The sequence below is a fragment of the Episyrphus balteatus genome, chromosome 2 (genome assembly GCF_945859705.1).
Source record: "Episyrphus balteatus chromosome 2, idEpiBalt1.1, whole genome shotgun sequence".
NCBI lineage: Eukaryota > Metazoa > Arthropoda > Insecta > Diptera > Syrphidae > Episyrphus > Episyrphus balteatus.
The window spans coordinates 84,269,131-84,295,861 of NC_079135.1; the positions used below are offsets into that span (position 1 = coordinate 84,269,131).

At 29.6% G+C, this 26,731-nt stretch overlaps 1 protein-coding gene across 1 annotated transcript; it reads left to right on the top strand.

The window, feature by feature from the left end:
- The first annotated feature begins 14,147 nt into the window (after positions 1–14,147).
- LOC129911012 (cuticle protein 6-like) lies at positions 14,148–14,788 on the top strand. Its single transcript, XM_055988654.1, has one exon. The coding sequence runs from the start codon at positions 14,158–14,160 to the stop codon at positions 14,755–14,757; it is 600 nt and encodes a 199-aa protein (XP_055844629.1). The 5' UTR covers positions 14,148–14,157; the 3' UTR covers positions 14,758–14,788.
- Positions 14,789–26,731: the final 11,943 nt, after the last annotated feature.

Genomic DNA, 26,731 nt, shown 5'->3' on the forward strand with positions numbered 1-26,731 from the left:
CCAAAGCTAAAAATACTTTTCAAAAAGACATAGCTTTTTTCTTCATTTTTGAATTACTCGTAATTGATTCAATCAATATCTACGAAAATATTTATAAAAAATTAGCCCAGTCATTTTAGTCATTTTTAAGCCCAATCTGCGGAAAAATTCCTACTGGGCTGCATTTTGGTATACAGCTTAATGACGGCTTTGTTATGAAGATGTGAAAAATCGACATTGATATCGTGTCCGCGTTAAGAGTTATAGGGGTCAAAAGGTCACAAAAACTATTTTTTCACGACTTTCAGCAAAACGGTAAGTCTTATCAAAAAATTTTCAATGCAAGAATTGTAGACCAGATTATTATATATAAAAAGTGTCATGATACTTTTTTTCCTAAGACCCACCGTTTCTTAGGTATAACGATTCAAAAAGTTGAAGTTTAGTTGTAATCGTCATAATCCTATTCCTGAAAAAAAAACTCCTAACTGAAAAGTTCCTGAAATTTCATTATTTTTTTAGCTTGAATTTCGTTCCTCAACTGTTAAGAATATGGGGAAACCAAAAAAAAATGGAAATTTTCGCCATTTTTCCGATTGAGGCCCTTCTCCCGAAACCATTTCCCTGGGAATTTTTGATTAGAATATGTCTGAAAATATACAGGGTGTGCAATAGAGAATGGACAACCCTAAAACGGCTTATAGCTACACTTATGATTGTTCTAAAAACAGATAGAAAAAAGTTCTATCGCAACCAGTTCATAAAATATGGACTTTTTTTCGTTCAGTGTATTTTAAATTTTATCATCTTATGTTTTCGTTCACTACAACCACGAATGAATGAATTTTATTTATTTCTTTTTTTAATAATTTTCTACAATAATTGGATGAGTACATAAAAGCTTTAAAAATTTCATAGCTATTGCACATTTTCGTAAAAAAAATTTTGAAATCTGTTTTTTGATGCAAAATGTAAAAAAAGTATTTTATGAAAAATTTTAAACACCTGTGGTATAAAATAAATCTATAGAAACCTAGGTGGCCAACTTTCTTAAAAATATTCCTTATACCAGAATATTTTTAAGAAAGTTGGCCACCTAGGTTTCTATAGATTTATTTTATACCACAGGTGTTTAAAATTTTTCATAAAATACTTTTTTTACATTTTGCATCAAAAAACAGATTTCAAAATTTTTTTTACGAAAATGTGCAATAGCTATGAAATTTTCAAAGTGTTTATGTACTCATCCAATTATTGTAGAAAATTATTAAAAAAAGAAATAAATAAAATTCATTCATTCGTGGTTGTAGTGAACGAAAACATAAGATGATAAAATTTAAAATACACTGAACGAAAAAAAGTCCATATTTTATGAACTGGTTGCGATAGAACTTTTTTCTATCTGTTTTTAGAACAATCATAAGTGTAGCTATAAGCCGTTTTAGGGTTGTCCATTCTCTATTGCACACCCTGTATATTTTCAGACATATTCTAATCAAAAATTCCCAGGGAAATGGTTTCGGGAGAAGGGCCTCAATCGGAAAAATGGCGAAAATTTCCATTTTTTTTTTGGTTTCCCCATATTCTTAACAGTTGAGGAACGAAATTCAAGCTAAAAAAATAATGAAATTTCAGGAACTTTTCAGTTAGGAGTTTTTTTTTCAGGAATAGGATTATGACGATTACAACTAAACTTCAACTTTTTGAATCGTTATACCTAAGAAACGGTGGGTCTTAGGAAAAAAAGTATCATGACACTTTTTATATATAATAATCTGGTCTACAATTCTTGCATTGAAAATTTTTTGATAAGACTTACCGTTTTGCTGAAAATCGTGAAAAACCAGTTTTTGTGACCTTTTGACCCCTATAACTCTTAACGCGGACACGATATCAATGTCGATTTTTCACATCTTCATAACAAAGCCGTCATTAAGCTGTATACCAAAATTCAGCCCAGTAGGAATTTTTCCGCAGATAAAACCTAAAATTACTGGACTAAATCGTTTTAGTAACTGTGAATTGAAAAATAAGTATAAGCTTCGTATTTGACAGTATTTCTATACTATAGTAGCTAAGATTTTTTTTTTACATAATCGAAAATTAAAAGTTTCAAAAAAAAAAAATCTGTATTGAAAATTTCATAACTCAAATTTTTTTAATAAAATATATTTTTAAATAAATATATAAAAAAAATAATAAATTCGAAAAATTAATATTTTCCATTAAACAAAATTGAAGCTTATCTACTTGAAAAACTAAAAAGTGCCTACAATTTCAAAAATTAATTTTAAAAATTAAAAAAAAAAATTGTTTTTCCAGTTTTATCAACATTTTCTTGGGTTTTATAAAAAAATTATCCAAATAAAAGTTGTAGATATTTATCTTATCAACAACTTTTACATTTAAATGTATGTAGGTATTGCGTTTATCAGCACCCAAAACCAAAATTTTAGAAAAAAGGGGTTGTCTGTAAAGCCGGTTTACGGACGACGATTTTACGTGATAACATCGTCAGAAAACAGGTTGTGTGCTTTTGTTTAAAATGAGTCAATTGAAGCGTTTACTTTTTTCAAACAATCATAATTTACAAGAAAAAGCTAAAAAAAAATACCTTTTTTATTTTCTCATTATATTAATTTTTTTATTTTAAAAGCTTACAAAAAAAATTGTGCAATTTAAAAGCCAAGTATTTCTTCTTAAGAGTAAAATCATTTTTAAATTTTTACAATGCGCAAAAAATATAAAAATAATTTATTGAAAACAATCGTTTTCACCAAAAAAAGCAAAAAAAACATGAATTTTTATCTTCTCACGTCATTAATTCCATTTTTTCCTTAACAAACTATAAAACTTTGTATACCATCCAAAAAGCTTATTGTTTTAGCTCAAAATATATTTATCGATCAGGTCTTTGAGACATCTACAAAAAGATCTAGAATTTTTTGAACTCGATCAAATTTCATTAAAAAAAGCAAAAAAAACATTTATTTTTATGTTCTCAGGCTATGGAATCAATTTTTTTGTTTGACAACCTATACAAATTTTTATACCATGTACCAAGCTTATTATTTCACCTTTCATATGACGTATCAATCTCATTTCAAAGATGCCTACAAGAGAAGTAAGAATTTTTTAAAGTCAACCATGAGATTACGGTACTTCCCATACTGGTGGCTGTTCGGGGGGCAATAGATCTCCACTGGTGTTTTGAGGTTTTTTGCAAGTTTCTTGATTTAACATTGTGTAGCTTGTAGTTAGTCTAACGTTATGTGTGATATACCAAATATCAGGATTCTCATAAAAGTTTAATACAATTTTTATCTGCTCTTGGTCAAAAGTTATAATCTGTTGAATTCTAAAATTTTATTTTACTGTTATCTCAAAATTGTGTTTACGAAAATGATTGAAACCACACATATAGTCGTGATCATGGTCTATCATTACTCCATACACTTTATTCCTGTATCTATTAAAGAAAAAAAGATAAAAATAAAAAACGATTAAAATCGGTTAAAAACGGTAAAAAAACGTGTTTTTTAAAAATTTGTTTCTTCCGTTATTCAGTCAAAACTCACTAAACGATTCCAATTTTTCGCGCATATATGCAAAAGGCAAAAACCTACATGTCCTATATGTTTGAGATTTTTTGAACGCTCAAAAAATCAAAAACTATCCAAAAATACCCCTAAAAAACAAGGTGTTTTGCAAAAATTCATGTTTCGAAACGCAGAGTGTTGGAAAAAAATTCGTATTAGGCGCCTAATTTTTTTCCTCATCTTTCACCTGGCACCTTTAGAATTGTCAGAAAAAATTTCCCCTACCCAAAATCATCATTTTTTCATAGCTTCAACACGTGTACAACGTTCAAACAAAACGTTATAGCTTAGTTTCAATTTTTTTTTTGAATTTTTTCTTAAATGCAGTTATTCTTAAATTAGTCTCATCTATCTATAGCAGAAAAAAACAACTCTCTACAACTTCGCGTTTAGATTTTAGCAGAAATTTCATCTTTCCGTTTTACCCCTGTTTACCCTATTAAATGACGGAATTTAGGTTATTATCTTTCAAATAAGCTATAGAAGATTTTTGTATCTCTAATAGTTTTTTTAAATTCTTCCTTATTTCGTGACCTTTCTTTATTAAAATATTTTGTTCTTTTTCGTCGGCTACTGGTCAGACCTTTGACTGAATAACGGAAGAAACAAATTTTTAAAAAACACGTTTTTTTACCGTTTTTAACCGATTTTAATCGTTTTTTATTTTTATCTTTTTTTCTTTAATAGATACAGGAATAAAGTGTATGGAGTAATGATAGACCATGATCACGACTATATGTGTGGTTTCAATCATTTTCGTAAACACAATTTTGAGATAACAGTAAAATAAAATTTTAGAATTCAACAGATTATAACTTTTGACCAAGAGCAGATAAAAATTGTATTAAACTTTTATGAGAATCCTGATATTTGGTATATCACACATAACGTTAGACTAACTACAAGCTACACAATGTTAAATCAAGAAACTTGCAAAAAACCTCAAAACACCAGTGGAGATCTATTGCCCCCCGAACAGCCACCAGTATGGGAAGTACCGTAATCTCATGGTTGACTTTAAAAAATTCTTACTTCTCTTGTAGGCATCTTTGAAATGAGATTGATACGTCATATGAAAGGTGAAATAATAAGCTTGGTACATGGTATAAAAATTTGTATAGGTTGTCAAACAAAAAAATTGATTCCATAGCCTGAGAACATAAAAATAAATGTTTTTTTTGCTTTTTTTAATGAAATTTGATCGAGTTCAAAAAATTCTAGATCTTTTTGTAGATGTCTCAAAGACCTGATCGATAAATATATTTTGAGCTAAAACAATAAGCTTTTTGGATGGTATACAAAGTTTTATAGTTTGTTAAGGAAAAAATGGAATTAATGACGTGAGAAGATAAAAATTCATGTTTTTTTTTGCTTTTTTTGGTGAAAACGATTGTTTTCAATAAATTATTTTTATATTTTTTGCGCATTGTAAAAATTTAAAAATGATTTTACTCTTAAGAAGAAATACTTGGCTTTTAAATTGCACAATTTTTTTTGTAAGCTTTTAAAATAAAAAAATTAATATAATGAGAAAATAAAAAAGGTATTTTTTTTTAGCTTTTTCTTGTAAATTATGATTGTTTGAAAAAAGTAAACGCTTCAATTGACTCATTTTAAACAAAAGCACACAACCTGTTTTCTGACGATGTTATCACGTAAAATCGTCGTAAATGACGGAATTTAGGTTATTATCTTTCAAATAAGCTATAGAAGATTTTTGTATCTCTAATAGTTTTTTTAAATTCTTCCTTATTTCGTGACCTTTCTTTATTAAAATATTTTGTTCTTTTTCGTCGGCTACTGGTCAGACCTGTAGCCGACGAAAAAGAACAAAATATTTTACCTAATAGTTTTTTTCAAATTTTGAATTTAAATTTTTGCCGCACTGCAAAAGTGCGAGAGTGGAACGGGAGAAAATGGTGTCACTTTTTTGCGGTAGCTGCCATGGTTCATCGATTTATAAGACGTTTTCGAAAATTTTATTTTTTTCGAAAAAAAAAATCAATTCCCAAAATAAGAAATCCAAAAAAAATTGTTTTCCTTGAAAAAAGTCTATTCTTATTGGGCTACGATATATATTTAGACTAACACGTTTTAGTTTTTATTAAACAAGGTATGATGGTAACCATATATGACACAAACAAGGATGCTTGTATTAATTAAAAGAGGAGAAACCGCATTGCCAAGGGCTTTGTCAGCAAGCATCTTCTGTTGCAATAGGACTTGAAGCATCTACATTAAAATATCCTTTAAGTACTCATGCATTTGCCTGGTGAGAGAACATTTAACTGAATAAAAGGAGGAAAATGTAATTAAATTTTAATTTCTTTATTAGGAATGTACATACATATGAGTTTTTAAATAGCTTTACGGTTTAAGGATATTGTATTTAAAGAAATTTACAAAAAAAAAAAAATGCATCATCATCATCCTTACATATAAAAACATATCCTTTTTTATTTGAAAAATTGAATCAAAATTCTCCTTGTTAACCTATTTTAATCCATGAAATTTGAAGCTAAGCAAGCACATTATATTAATACTCAAAGTAGGCTGTAAAATACATTGTAAAAAAGTCCTTAGCTACCAACTCAAAATATAAAAATGAAATGACCCCATTACCACAATATTATGCTTGACTGTCAAATGTTTTATTTTACAACTTAATTTTCATCCTTGAGAAATCTTAATCCAGCTTTTTTGTGATATTGATGAGGGGTTCACTGTGGCGTATACTTAACATTTTTTTTCTTGTGTTTAGGTTCTCTTGTGTATTCGTGCTAAAAAAAAAACAAGTTAGATTGGTTATATTTTCGAACAAGAAATATTATTATACCTATAGATAAGAGTTTATTGATTTATTTTGTTGTCCTTTAGGTAATTTGTTTTGTTTTCAGTAAAAAAATTAATTGGTTTTGGTAGGAAAAGTGAAAATAAACTTTGAAACACTCTAACCATACAATTTAATGAGCAACCATGTTAAGAATGCAACCGAAACACTTAAACATTTTTTTGTGACCACTTTTCAATCAAAATCAGCTTTATTAAGTTGAAATTTTATTTAATGATTTTCTGGAATTTTTTATAGAGCTAATAAAACCTCAGAAGGATTTTTGGATTATGTCGCTGTTCCAGACAAGAAGTTGAATTCGTCTGTAAGGAATATGTAATTTTATTGATTTTATGTATTTATGTTACTACGTTCAAAGTAAATAAAATAAATAAGTTGTCTTGTAAGGAGTTTTTAAAGAGTTCAATAATTTGGAGTTAAGAATGTAAGTTAAGATATTTTAAAGTGGAGTCCAAGGACCTTTTCTCAGGACGAATTTATTTGAATTTAAATATAACTTGTTCGTGTGTTATCTTTTCACATTAAAAGAAATACTGAAACAACCTTAACATATCCAATCAACATAATACACTGCCATAGCTATAAAAGAAAGTTTTTCTTATTCAGTAGACTTTCATAACATAAAAAATGACTAAGGACGAAGTATGAGGAATGAACACCAATCCTTGTCAGTTTGTTGGTTCATTGAGTAAAGGGAGGAGGTTCTAGATGATTGCACAGACAAGTTTAATTGAATTTGGTTGTGGCTTAGGTGCCATGTGGATTTCTCTTAGGGTTTAAAAAAAAAAAAAAATAGAAAAAATATGCCATCCAATCTATGATGGCAATATCCCAGCAGCAGAAAAAAAAGGACGTTGACTTTTTTGCGCAATTTGATATCCAACAGTTTCATTCGAATGTGATGTAATAAAAGTCTAAAGCTAACAATCAATTTCAAAGAAGAAGCAAAAAAAAAAAGGTTAAGTTTTGAACTTGGAAACCAACTCTCTAGCATCTAACAACTACGTGGAATCCAATATACAGGAATACCTATAAAGAGAATATCCTCAAATCCTACGTATATTTGCCTTTGATCCCAAATATTGAACAATAGAACTGGAAAACAGTTGATTTGAAGAAAGAACAAAAATAACAATAGACAAAATGGTTCAAATGTAGCGGTTTAAGAGTTGAACAAACAACAATATAAGCAAACTAAGCTCTTGAGTGAGTTTTGTTTAAGAAAAAAAAAAATATTCTTTGTTGAAGCTATCCTTCAACTTTGGAATTATCAAAGGCACTAAAAGATTGCGTTATTTGAGAAAAAAAAAATAACACACAGTAATCAATCTCACTTCAAACGGGTTAGCAGCGTTGGATCTTTTAATATGAGTTTTATAACCTTTTGTTAAGGATATTTGTGTTTGCTGAATGTAAAGCAATTGATTATGGTTTCGAGATTAAATCAAAGACTCGTAAAGATTTGGAAAAAAAAAAATAACTTGAAGCAAATTGAATAAATCAATTTAACACTCTAAAAATCCAAACTTGACATAACGATGATTGAGAGAGTTTGAGGTTTGCATTTGTGTGTTTTTTTTTTTAAATGCGATGTTGAAGGCTTCTTGTTGATGGATAACTTGACAATTTTGATGGAAGTATTTTGCATTAAAGTTTCTAAGATCGGTTTCAAAATGATACACAAAGAAAAAAAATCATGTGTGCAATTCATACGTAGTAGAAGTGAAACCTTCAAAAATCATTTTTCTTGCAAAAAAAAAAATTGAAAAATCTACCTTTTTTTATTCTATCACCTTTAAATCCATTTTTTTATATGACTGCCAATAATAAATTTTATATCATGTGAAAGCTTTTTATTTCACCTTTTATATGACGCATCAATCATATTTCTACCATGCCTACAAAACAAGTAAGAATTTTTAAAGCCAACTATGTTGAAATTTTAAACTGAGATTATGGTACTTCCTGCACTGGTGGCTGGTCATCGGCAACAGATCTCCACAGAAGCTTTGATGTACTTTTCAAGTTTTTCAATATAAGATTGTATAACTTGTAGATCACGTACCGTTATGTGTGATACATCATGAAAGGAAATATTATCAGCATGCGTATTTCAGTTAAATCAAATTTGTATATTCTCTAGATCAAAAGATATAACGTGTTAAGAAAAAGAACATCTTTTCAGGATTTTGAATATGAAATTAATTGAAATTTTGCACTGTTATAGTTTATTTAATTACTTATCTACAGTATTAATTCCATCTATCTATTAAAACAAAAAAGTTATAATCAATTGATTTTTCCTGTCGCTTTTTCGTTTCATCTGGTTTCAAATCACTACGATACTAAAGAAGTTTTCACTTCAGAATAACTATTTTAATAGTTAAAACCGAGATAACTTTTTTAAATAATCATTATTGATTATTAAATAGTCATTATTGACTATTTAAATAGTCACATATAACAATTTTAAAACTTAAAATTGACTATTTAATATAGTTAATTTGGAGAATACGAGTATAAAAAATAACAATTTTTTTAAACTATTTTAATAGTTATCCCGATAATAACTATTTTGTTCTCTGAGGGTAGGTAAAAGTTATGAAAGGATGCATTTTTGTGTCAGGATTCAACTATCACTATCATGGTTGCGATTCCTAGTGTTGCATTTGTTTTTTAATTTTTAATAAAATATTTAATTTATATGTAAGCAATATTTTTCCTTCACAAGAAACAAGAACCACCACAAAATGAAATTTTCTTGTAAATTTAGAATTATTTAGAATCGATTACAAATTTAGGAGGGCCAAAATTCACAATGCTGGTGAAAGTTAATTTTTTAAATTCCTTTACTAACTATCTCTAAAATACTTATACAAACAAATATGACAAAAAAATATAATATTCAATCGAACTTTTTGAAAATTGAAGCGTATTGAATTTTTAAAATTTTCTAAAATTCGCGGGAATTTTTGAAAGCTTGTTTACTGAGTATTCAAAATTGGAGCACGCGTAAATTTACAAAAGATTTTTCATTGAATGTTCAACCATCAATTTCGTTCAAAATCTGTTTTGATGAATCGAATTTCGGGTTTTGAAAATTTAATGAAGAATCTTTTGAAAGTTGATTGGAGTTTAATCTAAGCAAAAATTGTAAAGTAATTTTTTTGAAGATTTAATGTCCATTTTATTTGCACTAATTAAATATTTAATGTTGGAGGTTGGGTAGATTAAGAAGATAGAAGACGATAAAATTCTCGAATTTCTGTTTTTTTTTCAAGTTTTTATATTAAATATGCAATCAAAAAATTAAATTTAAATATTAAATACAACACGTACTATAGATAAAGAACTTATTAGTTTTTTCCGCCCTTCTAACCTGTTTTTCCCTTTTGTATTTATACCTTAAGGTGTGAAGGCGAAAAATACTCAGCTTAAAGTTCTTAGAAATCTTTCATACCCTCTAGGTCTTCATCCCTAAAGTAACTATCAATTGGCCAATTCTCGTTACATAAATTCTTTTCCTTTGTTCGTAGTAACTTTTTTCTGGAAGCTGGTTTTTATTTTGTTTATAAGTTTACTTATTATGTTTTCTTAGAATTTTTTTTTTTTACAGTCCTTTTGTTGCTCTTTTAATCTTTTTTGACTCGTCTTCTTTCCAAAGCTGCTACTTTGACTGCACTAGTTTCATTAGTAAGAAAGTATCTTACTGAGTCGCAATATATTTTAGCGAAACCAATGCAACTAAACAATATTAAAATTCGTACAACTTACATAATAATATCTTCGTTTTAGTTAATACCACAAAAATTTCATTAAAACTTAATGAATTAATTTCTTCCTTCCTTGGTTTTACTTTTATTTTCGAAAAGGTTTTTTAGTAACCTACTTTACTTTTACATCTAAAATGTCAACCTGAAGAAAATGTGTCATCCTCAGATGCTTCTCTTGAGATGTAATATTTTGTTTTTAATTTATAATGTACGTAAGGTTCCTTGAAAATGACTCATTTACTCAAAAGATGTGAAATTTGCACAGTTGAAACTATTTTTTCTTGGAAAATTTGCCCTTTATGAATAACCTTTTATTTAAAAGTAGTAGTAGTAGTGGGTTGTTATTGAATTTAATAACATTGAAAATGGACTTTAACATTTTATTAATCTTTTTTTTTTGTTCCATGAAGTTTCCTTCAAATAAATTTAATTTCTCAACTTTAATTTTTTTTTCATTTTTCATGTAATCATAAAAATGAATTCTTTTTTTCCTTTAATTCAGTTTTATTAGAAAATAAAAATATCCTTCAATATTTTTGAGAAATTTTTGCAAATTTTTTTTTCTTTAATGCGGTTTCAAAGCTTTCTTATTTTAAATGAGTTCACAAAAATATAAATTCAAAAGCGTTTCTATTTATTCAACAACAAAATAAAATGTGTTTTTACAAAGCAGCATATGGCTGATAATCAGGATGATATTGAGGAGCTTGAACTATGTACTGAACTGAAGGCTGGCTGGCATAGGTTAAATATCCACTGCGAGTGAGGACTGGATAATTGTGAGCATAGACAGCAGCTGCTGGAACTTGTTGAGCATATTGAACTTGAACTGGTACCGGAAGCTGACTCAGAGCAATTGGAGCACTTTGCACCTCTCCACTCAAGACCTTTTTATGAGCCTCCAAATGTTCGGCTCTAGCTGCTTTTACTTCTGGTGTTTCTTCAACTGCAACTGGAACAGGAACAGCAACTTCAGGAATTGCTGGTTGTTCTGGAGCTTTGGGAATACTTGATCCAGAAGCTACAAATCCATTATGACTATCAGCAGTGTAAGTAATAGTTTGAGTTTCTCCATTGGCATCGATATAACGATATGCACCTTGAACAATTCCTTCGGGTGTTCGTTTTTCTTGACGAGCCTGGTGTCCGTCATTGAATCCAAAATGATAGCCACCCTGCTCATCAATTGTTGAAAAATCTTGTTCCAAAGGTCCAGCTAAACATGTTGCCAGAAAAGACACAAGTAGAATTGCCGAGAATGTCTTCATTATGATTATAATTCTGGTTGGCGGACAGTTCAATAGGTTGTTTGGGAAGAGAAGACAACAGTTGACTGATACTAATTTGTACATAAAATGCTTATTTATAGTAAAAACAGCACATGGCTAACTAGTTTCGTTAGAAGAATGTTGTTTGTTTGGATAACAGGAATGAAAATATATTTTGAACCTGTAACTGTACCTGTTAATCAGATTAATAGTGTCAATAATTAAAAACAAAATTATTTAGGATAACTGCTTTATAAAAGAGGAAAAAAATCCTGCATTCTTACGATTTCTGTCAAAAGAAGAACTTAATACAAAGGAGTAAAATACAAAAGTTTAGGGCACTCGGAGTTGAACATAACTTGATTATTTTTAACCTCAACTTCCGAATTCGGTTTTTATTCACTCCAAGTTGACGTTTTCAACTTTCGATTTTAAACTCGAGAGTTGATCACCTTCCAGTTTTCTCAACTGCCCTAAATAGTAGAAGTTTGCCGACCAAACTTGAGAGTTTGCCTCAGATTTTTTGTTAAAATTTTTCTGTCAAAATTTTGTTCGCAGTTATTGTGTTGACGAATTAATATTCCAAAGCAAACAAAAACGAAAAACTTAACACAAAATAGAATACAAATAATGCTTTCGATATGATAAATTTAAATTTTAATTTAAATAAATGACAGTTTTTGTTACATATTTCATAAATATCCCAGGGATATTTCTCAAACTTGAAGTTGGTCAACTTTAGATCTTCAACTGGAGAGTTGAGAAAATAATTATTAGTGAATAAAAAGAAATTACAACTTGTGTTTCAACTCTCGAGTTAAAGTCAACTCTCAAGTTGGCAAACTCGAGAGTCGAGAGTTTGCTTCAAGTTGAGCAATAGTAAAATAAAATGCACGACTGGGTCGCACGAACTTGCTCTTAGAGTTAAAGTTGCTTTAATTTTTAAGACTTTTTATATAGAAATTTGGAAAAAAAAAATAAAATTCGTTTTTTAAAAGAATAAAATAAAATCTGAAATCAAATTGCCCTCCAAAACAAGTATGCAGTTTTGATTGATATGTTAAGATGCATTTTTAGAAAAAAAATTTTCAAAATCGTTAGAGCCGTTTTTTTAAAAACTAATTTTTTATAAATAATTTTTTGGAAAAAAAGTTTTAAAATAAAATGTGTATGCCATTTTGTAGAAATCAGTAATCGACATCTAAAAACAAAATTTAAAAAAAATTCAATGTCCTGTTTTCGAAAATTTGATTTTTCAAAAAAAAAAAAACGAAAACATTTTTCAGTTTTTTTTTTTTTTGAAAATTTTGGAATACCTTGTTTTCACTAGTTACAGATAAAAATATTTTATTTTGTTAAAAAACTACACTTTATTTCAGAATATATTAAGAAAAAAGCAAAACACGGTTTTAAAGTCGATCTTTAAAATATAAGGATGACTAAAACAACAATAAAATTAAAACGATAACAAAAAACAATGCTTTAAAATTGGTTGTATATCTTGTTTCATTCAAACCCTTTATGTAAATTGACAGAAGAAGCCTTGCTGGACTCACTGTATGACAACATGCTTAAAGGTACAAAAAAAATTAAAAGTTACGTAGTGTAACTAATCCAGTTAAAAAACAAAGTTTTGTGAACACAAAAATGTTCATATTTCTGAAATTAATATCTTCTTTCTTTACCTAAAACATCACAAAAATAGTGTTTTTCGAAGTTCAAAATTTGATATCTCAAAAACTTTGCATCTTAGACCAACTCTGATTATAAATTCGGAGGTGAAAGTCCATTAGTAAAGTATAATTTGATTTTTATGACAAAATCTGGCTTGCCAATATTACTATTTTATTTACTGAAAATTCGATCTAAAAAATTTGTTTTTTTCAATTTTAATATTTCAATACACTCTGAAATAATGTGCAATTTTTCAACAAAGTTTAAATAAAAGTTTTTAATCTAAAACAAGTGGAAACACGGTATTCCAAAATTTTCAAAGAAATCTAAAAATTTTTTTCGGTATCTATTTCAAATTAAATTAGTCAAAAATCTTAAAATATATATTTTGCTAAAAAAAAAAATTAAAAATAGAATAAAAACATAAAAAAGTATGTTTTCACTAATTTTTTTTTAATCCAATTAATTTTGTAAAAGATAAAAATAAAAAACCAAAAAAAACGTATTTTCGTATTTTTCTCACTATTTTTGAGGTTATGCTAAAATGATTTGACTAAAAGTTGTAGATCTTTTAACTACCTAAAACTTTTGTTTTTAACTTTTTGTATTAAGCTCTTCTTTTGATAGAAATCGTAAGAATGCGTGATTTTTAACCCCCATCCCGTTTTTTCGCCCACCCACCCCTTTTTCTCCAATTTATTTGTGGCCAATTTGTTTTCCCCTTTTTATAAAGCATTTATCCTAAATATTCCCATCACTCATTATGCTGTTAATAATTTTTTTTTTTAATTATTGGTATTGGTCTATTAATCTGATAACAGGTACAGCTTCAAAATATATTTTTATTCCTGTTATCCCAACAAACAACATTCTTCTAACGAAACTAGTTAGAAACTATGCGCTGTTTTTTCGCTATAAATACAATTTCAATTAACAAATTAGTATCAGTCAACTATTGTCTTCTCTTCCCAAACAACCTATTGAACTTTCCCCCAACCAAAATTATAATCATCATGAAAACATTCTCAGCAATTCTACTTGTGTCTTTTCTGGCAACATGTTTAGCTGGACCTTTGGAACAAGATTTTTCAACAATTGATGAGCAGGGTGGCTATCATTTTGGATTCAATGATGGATACCAGGCTCGTCAAGAAAAACGAACACCCGAAGGAATTGTTCAAGGTGCATACCGTTATATCGATGCCAATGGAGAAACTCAAACTATTACTTACACTGCTGATAGTCATAATGGATTTGTGGCTTCTGGATCAAGTATTCCCAAAGCTCCAGAACAACCAGCAATTCCTGAAGTTGCTGGTCCAGTTGCAGTTGAAGATACCCCTGAAGTAAAAGCAGCTAGAGCCGAACATTTGGAAGCTCATAAAAAAGTCTTGAGTGGAGAGGTGCAAAGTGCTCCAATTGCTTTGAGTCAAATTCCGGTTCCAGTTCAAGTTCAATATGCTCAACAAGTTCCAGCAGCTGCTGTCTATGCTCATAATTATCCAATCCTAACTCGCAGTGGATATTTCACCTATGCAAGCCAGCCTGCAGTTCAATACATAGTTCAAGCTCCCCAATATCATCCTGATTATCAACCATATGCTGCTTTGTAATAATTGATTTTATTTTGTTCTTGAATAAAAAGAAGCCTTCTTGCATCAGTAGAACTCACTTAAATTTTACTCTTTGTTTTTCAAAAGGATTCTCACGTTTTTGATAAATTTTTTTTAAAGAATCCGTTTTTATTAATGAATAAGCCAGTAGAATGAAATTCAAAGGAGTTAATTTTTGTAGAAAATTTGTAATCCAGTTAAATAAGGGTTTAACCTCGGAATGAATGTTAGTAGAAATTTTTTTTGCTCAATATCTTCCTTTTGCCATTCTATAACGTATCTCAAAAGTCTAGAAAAATCTCATGTCCGCTTGTCGCGATTTCAAGGTCATATCGCGAAATGGAGATTTTCAAAATTAGCAAAAATAGGCTATGCTAGTATATACACATATGATACATGATTTCAAGGTATTTTTTAATGCTGATTCCAAAAAATCTAAAATCAAGACAATCTGACGTCTCTGGAAAAAGTTATACCTGTTTTTCATCTGTCAACTCATATTATTATAACAGTTGCAAACTTACTACCGAAAAACCCTTAAAAGTTTTGGTAGATGAACCAAATTTTGCATGAAGATTTTAGAATCCATCATTATTAAAAATCAAAACAATCCCTTTCAAAAAATATATATACCTACGAAATAATGGTATTTTTTGATGGAGGGGCAAATTTTAGAATATGCACTAAAGAAGATTCTTGTTCATCTTAGGAATAAGTGCAAATAGGCTAATTTTTACATTTTAATCTTTGTTTGGATATTCTTTAACTACCCTCAAAAATCTAAAAAAATCTCATGTCCGCAAGTCCTAATTTTCTTGGTTTGAAAATAAGGTGCAGATTTTAAAAAATTAATAAGAAAAGTTTAAATTTTTATATGTATACCATCATTAGCGACATGATTTAAAAGTATTTTTTAACACTAATTCCAACAAAACTCACAAACAAGTCAACCTGACCATCCCTGAAAAGTAATGCACCTTATTCATGTTGATCTGACACAAATATATGAAGTGTTGTTTTCCAATTTTTTAAAATCTGCACCTTATTTTCAAACCAAGAAAATTAGGACTTGCGGACATGAGATTTTTTTAGATTTTTGAGGGTAGTTAAAGAATATCCAAACAAAGATTAAAATGTAAAAATTAGCCTATTTGCACTTATTCCTAAGATGAACAAGAATCTTCTTTAGTGCATATTCTAAAATTTGCCCCTCCATCAAAAAATACCATTATTTCGTAGGTATATATATTTTTTGAAAGGGATTGTTTTGATTTTTAATAATGATGGATTCTAAAATCTTCATGCAAAATTTGGTTCATCTACCATAACTTTTAAGGGTTTTTCGGTAGTAAGTTTGCAACTGTTATAATAATATGAGTTGACAGATGAAAAACAGGTATAACTTTTTCCAGAGACGTCAGATTGTCTTGATTTTAGATTTTTTGGAATCAGCATTAAAAAATACCTTGAAATCATGTATCATATGTGTATATACTACCATAGCCTATTTTTGCTAATTTTGAAAATCTTCATTTCGCGATATGACCTTGAAATCGCGACAAGCGGACATGAGATTTTTCTAGACTTTTGAGATATGTTATAGAATGGCAAAAGGAAGATATTGAGCAAAAAAAATTTCTACTAACATTCATTCCGAGATTTACCCCTTTTTTCTCCTTATTTTACTGTATTATTGAAAATATTATGAAAAAATAGTTTTTGTTTTCATCTCATTGTATATAACAAAGAATTAATAGCTATTGGTACAAACAAAATTCTGCACAAGAATATGTTTTTAACGAGTTTAATTCTGTTATTAATTCAACAAGATAATAAGACCTCCACGGCCCCCACAGCCCACACACTCCTTATCAACATGATATGGTTATTGATTTTTTTCTTGCTGTCTCGGGTCTTCACAAAGACCAACAACCATTTCCAGTTTATACAGAAAATATGAATGAAAAGCGCCGCAGGCATAAATGCTGCACTCTGGTGTGTGAAAGTATAAAGTGAATGGTTGTGGATAATTTGCCATGATGGAGACCAAGTACTCGAAAACGCATTTGAGTCTAATAGCTTCATAATAGGTTATCAAGACCCTAATGAAGCTATTCATGGTAATTAGTTCATATCTCTGCTTGTAATACTTGTTGCTCTTCTATTTCTATAAAGCTTTGACGAAAAAATACGAAGGGAATATGCATTATAGAAGAAGCAGATGGCTCATCACGAAGGGTGGTACAATTTTAAATGCTAAATGCCTACTTTTTTGTGTCTTTTTCGGTGAATACTGGCAAAGTGACAAATTGTTTTTTTCTTTCTATTTTTAAAAAGATTATTATTTTTCTTTGTGAGCCAAGTTAAATGTCTGAGTTATTACAGTCAAAGTAGTAGTCTATTGGAGACACAGTTTCGACAGCGGTTCTTGAAAAAAAAAAAACAGACAATTGGATGTCTATATGTATATATTTTTTTTTGACGTGATAACGTCTTATAAATCGATGAACCATTGCAGCCACCACAAAAAAGTGACGCCATTTTCTAACGTTACACTCTCGCACTTTCGCAGTGCGGCAAAAAATTTCAATTAAAAATTAAAAATAAACTATTAGAGATACAAAAATGTTCTATAGCTTATTTGAAAGATAATAACCTAAAGCTTAATCCGAATGAAGGATTTTTAAAAATTCTGTCATTTAATAGGGTAAACGGAAAGATTACATTTATGATAAAATCTAAACGCAAAGTCGTAGAGAATTGATTTTTTTTACTATAGACAGACGAGATTAATTTAAGAATAACTGCATTTAAGAAAAAATTCTAAAAAATTTTGAAACTAAGCTATAACGTTTTGTTTGAACGTTGTACACGTGTTGGGGCTATGACAAAATGATGATTTTGGGTAAAGGAAATTTTTTTTTGACAATTCTCAAGATGCCAGGTGAAAGACGAGGAAAAAAAAAACTAAGCGTCTGATACGGATTTTTTCCAACACTCTGCGTTTGGAAATATGAATTTTTGAAAAACACCTTGTTTTTAGGGGTATTTTTGGTTAATTTTTGATTTTTAGCTTTTTTTTGGAGCGTTCAAAAAATCTCAAACTTATAGAACATGTAGGTTTTATGCATACATGTGCAAAAACTGCAAATCGTTTAGTGAGTTTTGAATGAGTAACGGTAGAAACAAGTTTTAAAAAAACACGTTTTTTGACCGTTTTTAACCGATTTTCGTCGTTTTTTATTTTTATCTTTTTTTCTTTTATAGATACAGAAATAAAGTATGTGGAGTAATGATAGACCATGACTACGACTATATGTGTGCGAAGTTTCAATCATTTTCGTAAACACAATTTTGAGATAACGGTAAAATAAAATTTTAGAATTCAACAGGTTATTACTTTTGACCAAGAGCAGATAAAAATTTTATTAAACTTTTATGAGCATCCTGATACAATTACCTTTCATTTGGTATATCACACATAACGATAGACTAACTACAAGCTACATAATTTTAATTCAAGAAATTCAAGATCTGTTGCCCCCCGAACAGCCACCAGTGTGGGAAGTACTGTAATCTCAGTCTGGAAATTCGACATGGTTGACTTTAAAAAATTCTAACTTCTCTTGTAGGCATCTTTGAAATGAGATTGATACGTCATATGAAAGGTGAAATAATAAGCTTTCACAAGGTATATATTTTTAATAGGTTGTCAGCCAAAAAAATTGATTCCATAGCGTGAGAACATAAAAATAAATGTTTTTTTTTGCTTTTTTAATGAAATTTGATCGAGTTCAAAAAATTCTAGCTCTTTTTGTATAGATGTCTTATAGACCTGATCGATATACATATGTTGAGCTAAGACAATAAGCTTGTGGTAAAAAATTTTGTATAGGTTGTTAGGGAAAAAAATGGAATTAATGACATGAGAAGATAAAAATGCATGTTTTTTTTAGCTTTTTTTTGATGAAAATGATTGTTTTTCATAAATTATTGTTATACTTTTTGCGCATTGTAAAAATTTAAAAATGTTTTTATTCTTAAGAAGAAATACTTGGCTTTTAAATTGCAGAATTTTTTTTGTAAGCTTTTAAAATAAAAAAATTAATATAATGAGAAAAGAAAAAAAGGCTTTTTCTTGTAAATTATTATTGTTTGAAATAAATAAACGTTTCAATTGACACATTTTAAACAAAAGCACACAACCTGTTTTACGACGTTATCACGTAAAATCATCGTCCGTAAACCGGATTTACAGACCTCTTTTTTGAAAAAATTTTCTGAGGATACTAACAGCCCCCCACTGAAAGCCTTCATTATAGAACTTTAAAAATAAAAAATACCAATATTGAAAGAATGGTTTGAGACAATGAGTTTTTTGTTTTTGCTTTTGAAAAAGAACAATCCATGTTCTGTGGCATTTTGTGCAAGTAATGAGTTGGTATTTTTCTCCGATGTTTTATATTAGGGACATGGATTTGCACTTATGTATTTTGACAGGAAAAATTGTTGTTCTCTGTGGGTGTCACATATAGATACTAACGCCACTAACGACAGTCAAATGTTTTGTATCGGGTTAAACAAGTGCTGGTAAATGTTTTGGCTTTTAGCTTTACAAAATGGTGGGTGAGAAAAACTGTTGTTATCAAGGTTTTGCAAGATGCAAAACGCTTTTGGGTGTATGTAGTTCGTTGTCATGCTTCACGTTGAGAAGAGTGTTTCTCACTCTTGTCTACTGTTTTGTATTTTTTTCTCATACAATTTTATATTATTTTTCCTCACTACAGAATGAATCATGTTCCGAAAAGAAAGAAGTAAATGTACCAATAATAGAAAAAAAAACTATAGAAATAAAGCTAAAGAAATAAAGGACAACATTTAATTAGATATAAACTATTTTACAGGCTTTATCGCCTACTTATAAAGATTTTTTACTTGCTCTTTATCATAAGTAAATTTTGGAATAGCAAAAATCGAATACAACAAATTTTTTAAATTTTTTTTAAGTAGCTAAGAAAAATTAAAAAAAAAATAATTTTTTTTAAATTCAATAATAAAGGATGAAGAACAAATGAAATTAAGTTTTTATGTGTCGGTTAATATTTATTTTTAAATGGCATACCAATTTTTTTTGTTTTTAAAATTTGTACACATAAAAACTTTTAAAAAACCGTACCAATAATTTTGAAATTTTTTTGTCACAAAATTGCATGCTTGGTTTGAAGTTTAAAACCATTCTAAGAATTGTTTTTGAACTTTTAAAAAGAAAATTTTCTTTTTTTTTTTTTTTTTAGTTTTTACTAAAAGATAATTTTTTTCCAAATTAATTAATTTTTTTAGAAAATCCCCCTCCCGGCTAAACGGAGGGAAATAGACACCCCCGTCCCATACAATTTTTTTCTTGCCTTGACTCAACCTATAAGCTCTAGCTTTTTGGTACTTTTCTCCCGTATATCGTTCCCCTCGATGGTTGCCAACCCAAAAACCACGTTTCATAGCTTTGTTGTTCATAACTCTGGTTTTTCATAACTTCGGTTTTTCGGTCATAACTTCGGTCTCTCATAACTTCGGTTTTTCGTAACTTTGACGCGCATAACTCTGGTATTCATAACTCTGTTACCATTTCGAGAAAGAGCTTCTCAAAGTTCATTATAATGCACATATATCAAATGGATTTGACACATTATTATTCAGAACGCATCAAATGCGTAATAAACATAGTGGATTTTACAATTGATTCTTAAAAAGTTAATTTTTATTTAAAACACAGTTACAACAAATATTTAAAGGGTCTTTCTTGATTTTGTATGCATGTTAGAGACAGTTTTTTTCGCTTTTATTTAGAAGAACCGTGAAGTTAGAAATCATCTCGAAAGTTTGGCGGCAGGTTAAGAATCTAACTTTTATCTATGGAAAGCGAGAAACGATAAGACACGGAAATGATTTTTCAAACTTAAGAATGCATTTTGGTTATGGGGTACCACGAGGTAGTGGTCTAGGTCCAATTTTGAAACAACAGCACCAAGAGATTGCACTGATTTAGCACTACTGCGACGTGAATTGCGTTATTAAAGGTACCTAATTTCAGCAGGCAGTATTTCTATACCTTGATACAATACCTCATAACCTTCATCAAAAGAATTATCTCGAATATTAAAAAGAGAACAATTAAAACTTAATAGTCAAAGAAAGTGCACAGAGAAAAATAGACCACATAAAATAGAACAAAAACAATAAGATTTCTCTATGGTTTTCATCCAAGAAGGAAACCTTATTAAAACAATCGGGTTTTCCTTATTGTTTTAAAATCTGCAAAAAAATAAAAAAAAACGATGACCAGGCTGGGAATCGAACTGGAGACTTCAAATCATTAGTCGCCCACCTTACCACCTGAACCAACCTGCCATGAAAATATTGATCGCGATTTTTGTTCTAGTGCTTAGTTGCAAAAAAAATCAACTTTTCAGTCAAATTTTAATAAGATTTTCTCTATAAAAATAATAAGAGATCTCCTTAAAAAAACCTTATTAATCGTTGATTTTAATACGATTTCCTCATGAAATGTATGGACGGTAAAACAATATGGCAATCTGTTAGTTTTTAGCGGGTCATATTTTTCTCTGTGTGTTGATTGGCTGTTTTTTAACTATGGAGCCAATTATTCAAATTAAAATCAGATAAGCCACAAGAACACAATACGAAAACTCCAAACTACACGAGTAAAAGCTCCAATAACGAACGGGGAAATGGAAAAACACAAAATAATAAAAAACATAGTATACACAAAATTCCTTTTAAAGTTACCACAAACATTTCTCTTTCCACCGGATATGAGAAAAAAGAAGTTAAACCATATACTTGCACTATACTTTCCTAAGCATAAAACCGGGAACCGCTGCAAGTCATCAAAATCAAGCCAATCTGATTGGAAAAAATAAAGCATGTAACGGAACCCAAAAATGCATGAGTATAAAAAAAAAAAACAAAAAATAGGAAAAACATCATGACTACAGGGTAATGTTAATGAATATTGAATTCCACACATAACTGTTATTGACAAAGAACATTTTGGTATTTTCAACATTAAACTTAAACCCAGTAAACACATGTACGAGTGAGTACATCGCCAATAAAAGAAGAATATGAAACAAACTCAGAAAAAAGAATGCATCTTTGGGACTGGATAAAGGATAGTGACATTCTTGCTTTCTGTTTGGAAAATTCAAAAAAAATTCTTACAGCTTTTTCCCTATTTTTAAATTCTAAATACAACAAATAAATCGTTTATTTCAGAAACAGCATAAGCCCATGAGCACTAACTTTTAAGGAGCAACAAAAAACTTTCGGGTAGCTGAGAATATAAGCTTTCATATGGCACCACTCCCCTGTCTCTAGATCAAAGCGTTCAGCTCCCAGAAGTTTTTTCGCGCTCCCAACTTTCAACGTCTATATCGCGGAATTTTGAAGAAAATGAAAATAAAATTTTTGATGCCAAAAGGTAGCGGGGACTCTAACCTACATTTGGGTACAACTCCCATCCCTGTAGGTCCACGCGTTCTCAAACCGGGAGAACTTAAAAGTAAAAAAAAAAATAGGCACGATTCTGAAAAAAAGGTATGATGTGGCGGTTTAACATGGAAGGCGATTTTTTGAAAATCTGATAATGTGCCCATGACACAAGCTATCATTTGGCATCAGTCCCAAAAATTGCTCTCATGCGGTTTAGCGTTCAAAGATTCGGGGATTTTTCGAAAAAAATAATTTACCCCAACTTTCAAATGCGATTTTCTCGGAATTTTGAAAAAAGTCGAAAAACCGGATTGTACCGGAATTTTTTTTTATGATAAAAAAAGAAATATTTTACTAAAAAAATAGAAATATATTTACTTTAAAAAAAAAACCAAGAGAAAAGATCACGAAAAATTATCTGTTTTATTTATAAAAATATCCATGTGTAATAATTCCATTAATAACTAGAACCAAACATCTTAAGCTATGGTGTTTTATAAAAGTTTAAAATATCTTCAAATTTCATTATACTTTCCAAATAAAAATCAATGTATCCTCTCACCCATCACAGCTCAGCTTAGCTCACTTTACCTTAGCTCACCCAACAGCTCAGCTCAGCTCACCGACAGCTCAGCTCACCCAACAGCTCAGCTCACTTTCAGCTCAGCTCACTTTCAGCTCAGCTCAAATGAGCTGGAGCTATGGTACATAGCTCAAAAGTGAGCTAGCTCAAAATTTAAGCTGAGCTGTGAGCTGAGCTCAGCTCACTTTTGAGCTTTGTAGCAACCCTGCAAGTTCCATATTGCTACTACTAGTGCTGAAGCACACACAATTCTCATAAAGGAGGGATGAAAGAGGAGGATGAAAGAAATAATTTATTGTTCACTTGATAAAAATGTAAAAAAACGAAGTGTGGATTAATTAATTTAATAAGAGAAATTAAAAATATCAAATGAAATTCAGTTACATATATACATACATATATTGAATGAGAAGTATAACTTCAGTCGCGTGTACATGTGTAGGTGTACACACACTCTTTTTTTTTATGTTAAAACTCCACAACACTTCAAATTTAGAGTATGTTATAATCTAGCTAAAGACGCATTTAAAAACCTTAAAAATATAAAAAAATTTCAAGTCTTAGCGGGTTTTTAAGCCTTTAAAGACGCTGGACTTATGTCGTTTCTGAAATAAACGAATTTTTGTTGGTTAAACTTTTGTTTTCATCTAGCTATAGCTTTTGAAAACTGCTTCTGATTTCAATGAATAAAATAGCAGTAGATAGAGTAAATCTTTACCTCTTCATTGATGTATAATTTTTAAGCTTGCGTGTCATGATGGCTGCCAAAATAATTAAAAACTGGTAAAATGTCATATATTCAACACTTAAAAACGCTATCACCGCGAGAAATCTGGCTATAACTTTTGAACCCTGAGTTCAATTTAAATGAATTTAATAGATATAGATAGAATACCTTTTTATAGATGTATAACAAAAGGGTGTGCGTGTCAAGATTGCTGCCAAAATAACTTAAAACTGGTAAAAAGTCATGTATTTAGCAGTCAAAAATGTTGTCACCGGGTGAAATATTTCCATATATGTATTTTGAACCCTTTTCTTTCAGTTTTCGTATTTGAGGGGGTCTGACATACTTAATTTTTTAACGAAGAAAAAAATAACAAAAATAATAAAAATTATTTAAATTATTTCTATTTTAAGTGGAGCGATTGAATATAATTCAATTTTAAAGTTCAAGTGACCTCAACTCCAAATTTATAAAGCGTTTCGCCCAGGTACGACAGTGGGCTCATCAGTTAGATCTGTCGTACCCTTACTAAGACGCCTTATTTTGGTCGATGTTTACCGACTCTATATAAAACTCACAGCATGAATATACTGTGAATTCTAATATTCAAAGGGAATTTGTTTAAATTCAGACCTTAGAAAAATGTATGCCCGTGGTCAGGCTGATATAATAACGAAGAAAAAAATAACAAAAATAATAAAAATTATTTAAATTATTTCTATTTTAAGTGGAGCGAAACGCTTTATAAATTTGGAGTTGAGGTCACTTGAACTTTAAAATTGAATTATACTTAATTTTTTTTTAAGAAGATGAATAAGGCGATTCAAATGTCCTAAATTGTTAAAATTACTTGAAAAATTTAAATTTTCAATTTTTCTGGCCTATGGCTTTTTTAGTGTTGATAATATCAAAAATTTGGTCACAATATTAAATTTAGGAAATTTAATTTGATGCATTAGCTGTCGTAGGGGAAAGTGGCCTAAAATGGCCACTTTCAATTAAAACTTGTAATTTCAATATAACGGTGTTTTTACTTTTCATATAAAGATACTAAAATGGCACCCCAAGGTAAAATGGCCCCCTTGCTAGAAATCGTAGAATCGAAAATAATTATAAAGTTTTATGAACGCGATTCTTTAGTTTATCTGGCAAAACCAACATATACGAAATTTCAGGAACTTCAAGCCATTATTTGAAATTTGACAGGTCAAACTGTCTCTATCCACATCAAAAAGTACACTCGTTAAAATTTTGTGAAATTTTTTTTGCAAAAAAAAAGTACAAAAAACATAGTATTTTTGAAAAAGAAGTTAATGTGTGTAGTGTGTACGCATGAAGTATTTCTTATTAATTAACTGAAATAAGTTGGTTTAAAACGATTTTAAATTTTTTTGGTGTAAAAATTAAATTGAAAAAACTCAAAATGGGCAAAATGGCCTACTTAGTGCTCACATTTTCATTTTTTTAAAGTGAAAATAGTTGCTATTTATGAACGATGTACAGAGAGGAAGTCCTGGACTGAGGAAAGCCCTTGATTCCGTCAAAAACCTAGAAAAAGGCTTCCAAAACACTCATAGTTGCAAAAACTACAAAAAAGAGACGAGCAACCAACATGAACTGGGTTTTGAATGACTCGATGAAAGATCTGGGGGGAATAACCACTTGTTCCAAGAAAATGGAAAAGAAGCCCTTTGATTCAATTTTGCATTTAAAATCACGTATGTTTGGACAGTGTGCCATTTTACCCGGGTAAATTTGATCTGTGAAATTTGTAGACATCTTGAAAATTAAAAAAATTGAATACTTTTTGGAACTTTTTCAACTCGACAATGAAAAAAAATGTGAGAGTAATATATTAAACTTTGAAAAGTATATAGCATTTAAGTTTGAATGCTATTGTTTTTCGAGATATAGGACATTTTCCTTAGGGGGCCATTTTAGGCCACCTTCCCCTACATTTTTTTTTTCATGAAAAAAAAAAACGTTCAAAAAAAATAAGGGTTCTGGCCATATGTATGTACAAAAATTCTCTATTGTATCAATAAAATTTGTGGTTATTACAAACTGCTGGGGAGGTCAGATTATAAATGTACTAGACTATAAGTCAGACGTTTAACTTTTCTATCATTTTGTTAATTTTGCATGAACCTTTTAATTTTTTTCGACACGTAACTAATAACTTGCCCCATAGAGCAAGTAAAACTCATTAAATGAAAGTATCCAGCTCTCTCACTTCTTTGTACGAGTTCTTAATATTCCTGTCATCCAGCAGTTTTATCTATCATCCCTTTCATATTTTTTTTTGTTTGTTTGTTTTTTTTTTGACTAGCTTAATGCATAAAAAGTTTTCTCTAAAGAATTAGTACACGGCACGTAGGGTAAAAAAAAAACAATTTTTTGTTGTCTCTATTTTCAGTTTATTTCCCCATGATGGACGACTAAAATCCTACTCCATAAGGAATTCAAAAGTAAAAAAATTATAAATTTCCTAGCGCCTCCTAGAGTTTCATATGCTTCGTTTTGTTTTTTTTTTTTTTTTTTTTTACTTTGTCAAAGTCCATAGTCCCATAGTGCCATTACTCGTTAGTTTGTGTAACATTTTCATTCACAACATTTACGTAATTGTTAAACCTTGTATTTTTTTTTTTTCATTCATTTCCTTTACTTTTTTGTACAACATTGTAGAAAATTCCATTGAAAAAAAAAAAATCCTACCTCTAAGGATAAAAATAATAATGAATATATAACTTTTGCTAGGATTTTAGTCAGTGGCGTATCCAGAAAAAATGTTGGAGGGGGCTGGAAAATGTTTCAAACATTTTTTGAAAGTAAATGTGCGAAAAAAATTTCATTTCTTTTTATTAATCTTTCATCGAGAGTTAAGGCTTGGCCACACCGGAGGGTATGCGGTAGCGGTACGGGTAGAGGTAACGATACTTGTATGAAAAAAATTCCAAACTGACATATCAACGTTCAGATGTGGAATTTTTTTCATACAAATATCGTTACCGCTACCCGTACCTCTACCGCATACCCTCCGGTGTGGCCAAGCCTTTAAACGCTGTGCTGCGGTACTGAAAGTGGTAAAGTAGCATTATACTGCTCTAAACAGATTCGTACTATTGTCTTCCCCTTTCACATTCAGAGTAGGTACC

Bases quoted from the DNA above. Each gene is read 5' to 3' on its own strand.
- LOC129911012 (XM_055988654.1), top strand. From the start codon at position 14,158: ATGAAAACATTCTCAGCAATTCTACTTGTGTCTTTTCTGGCAACATGT.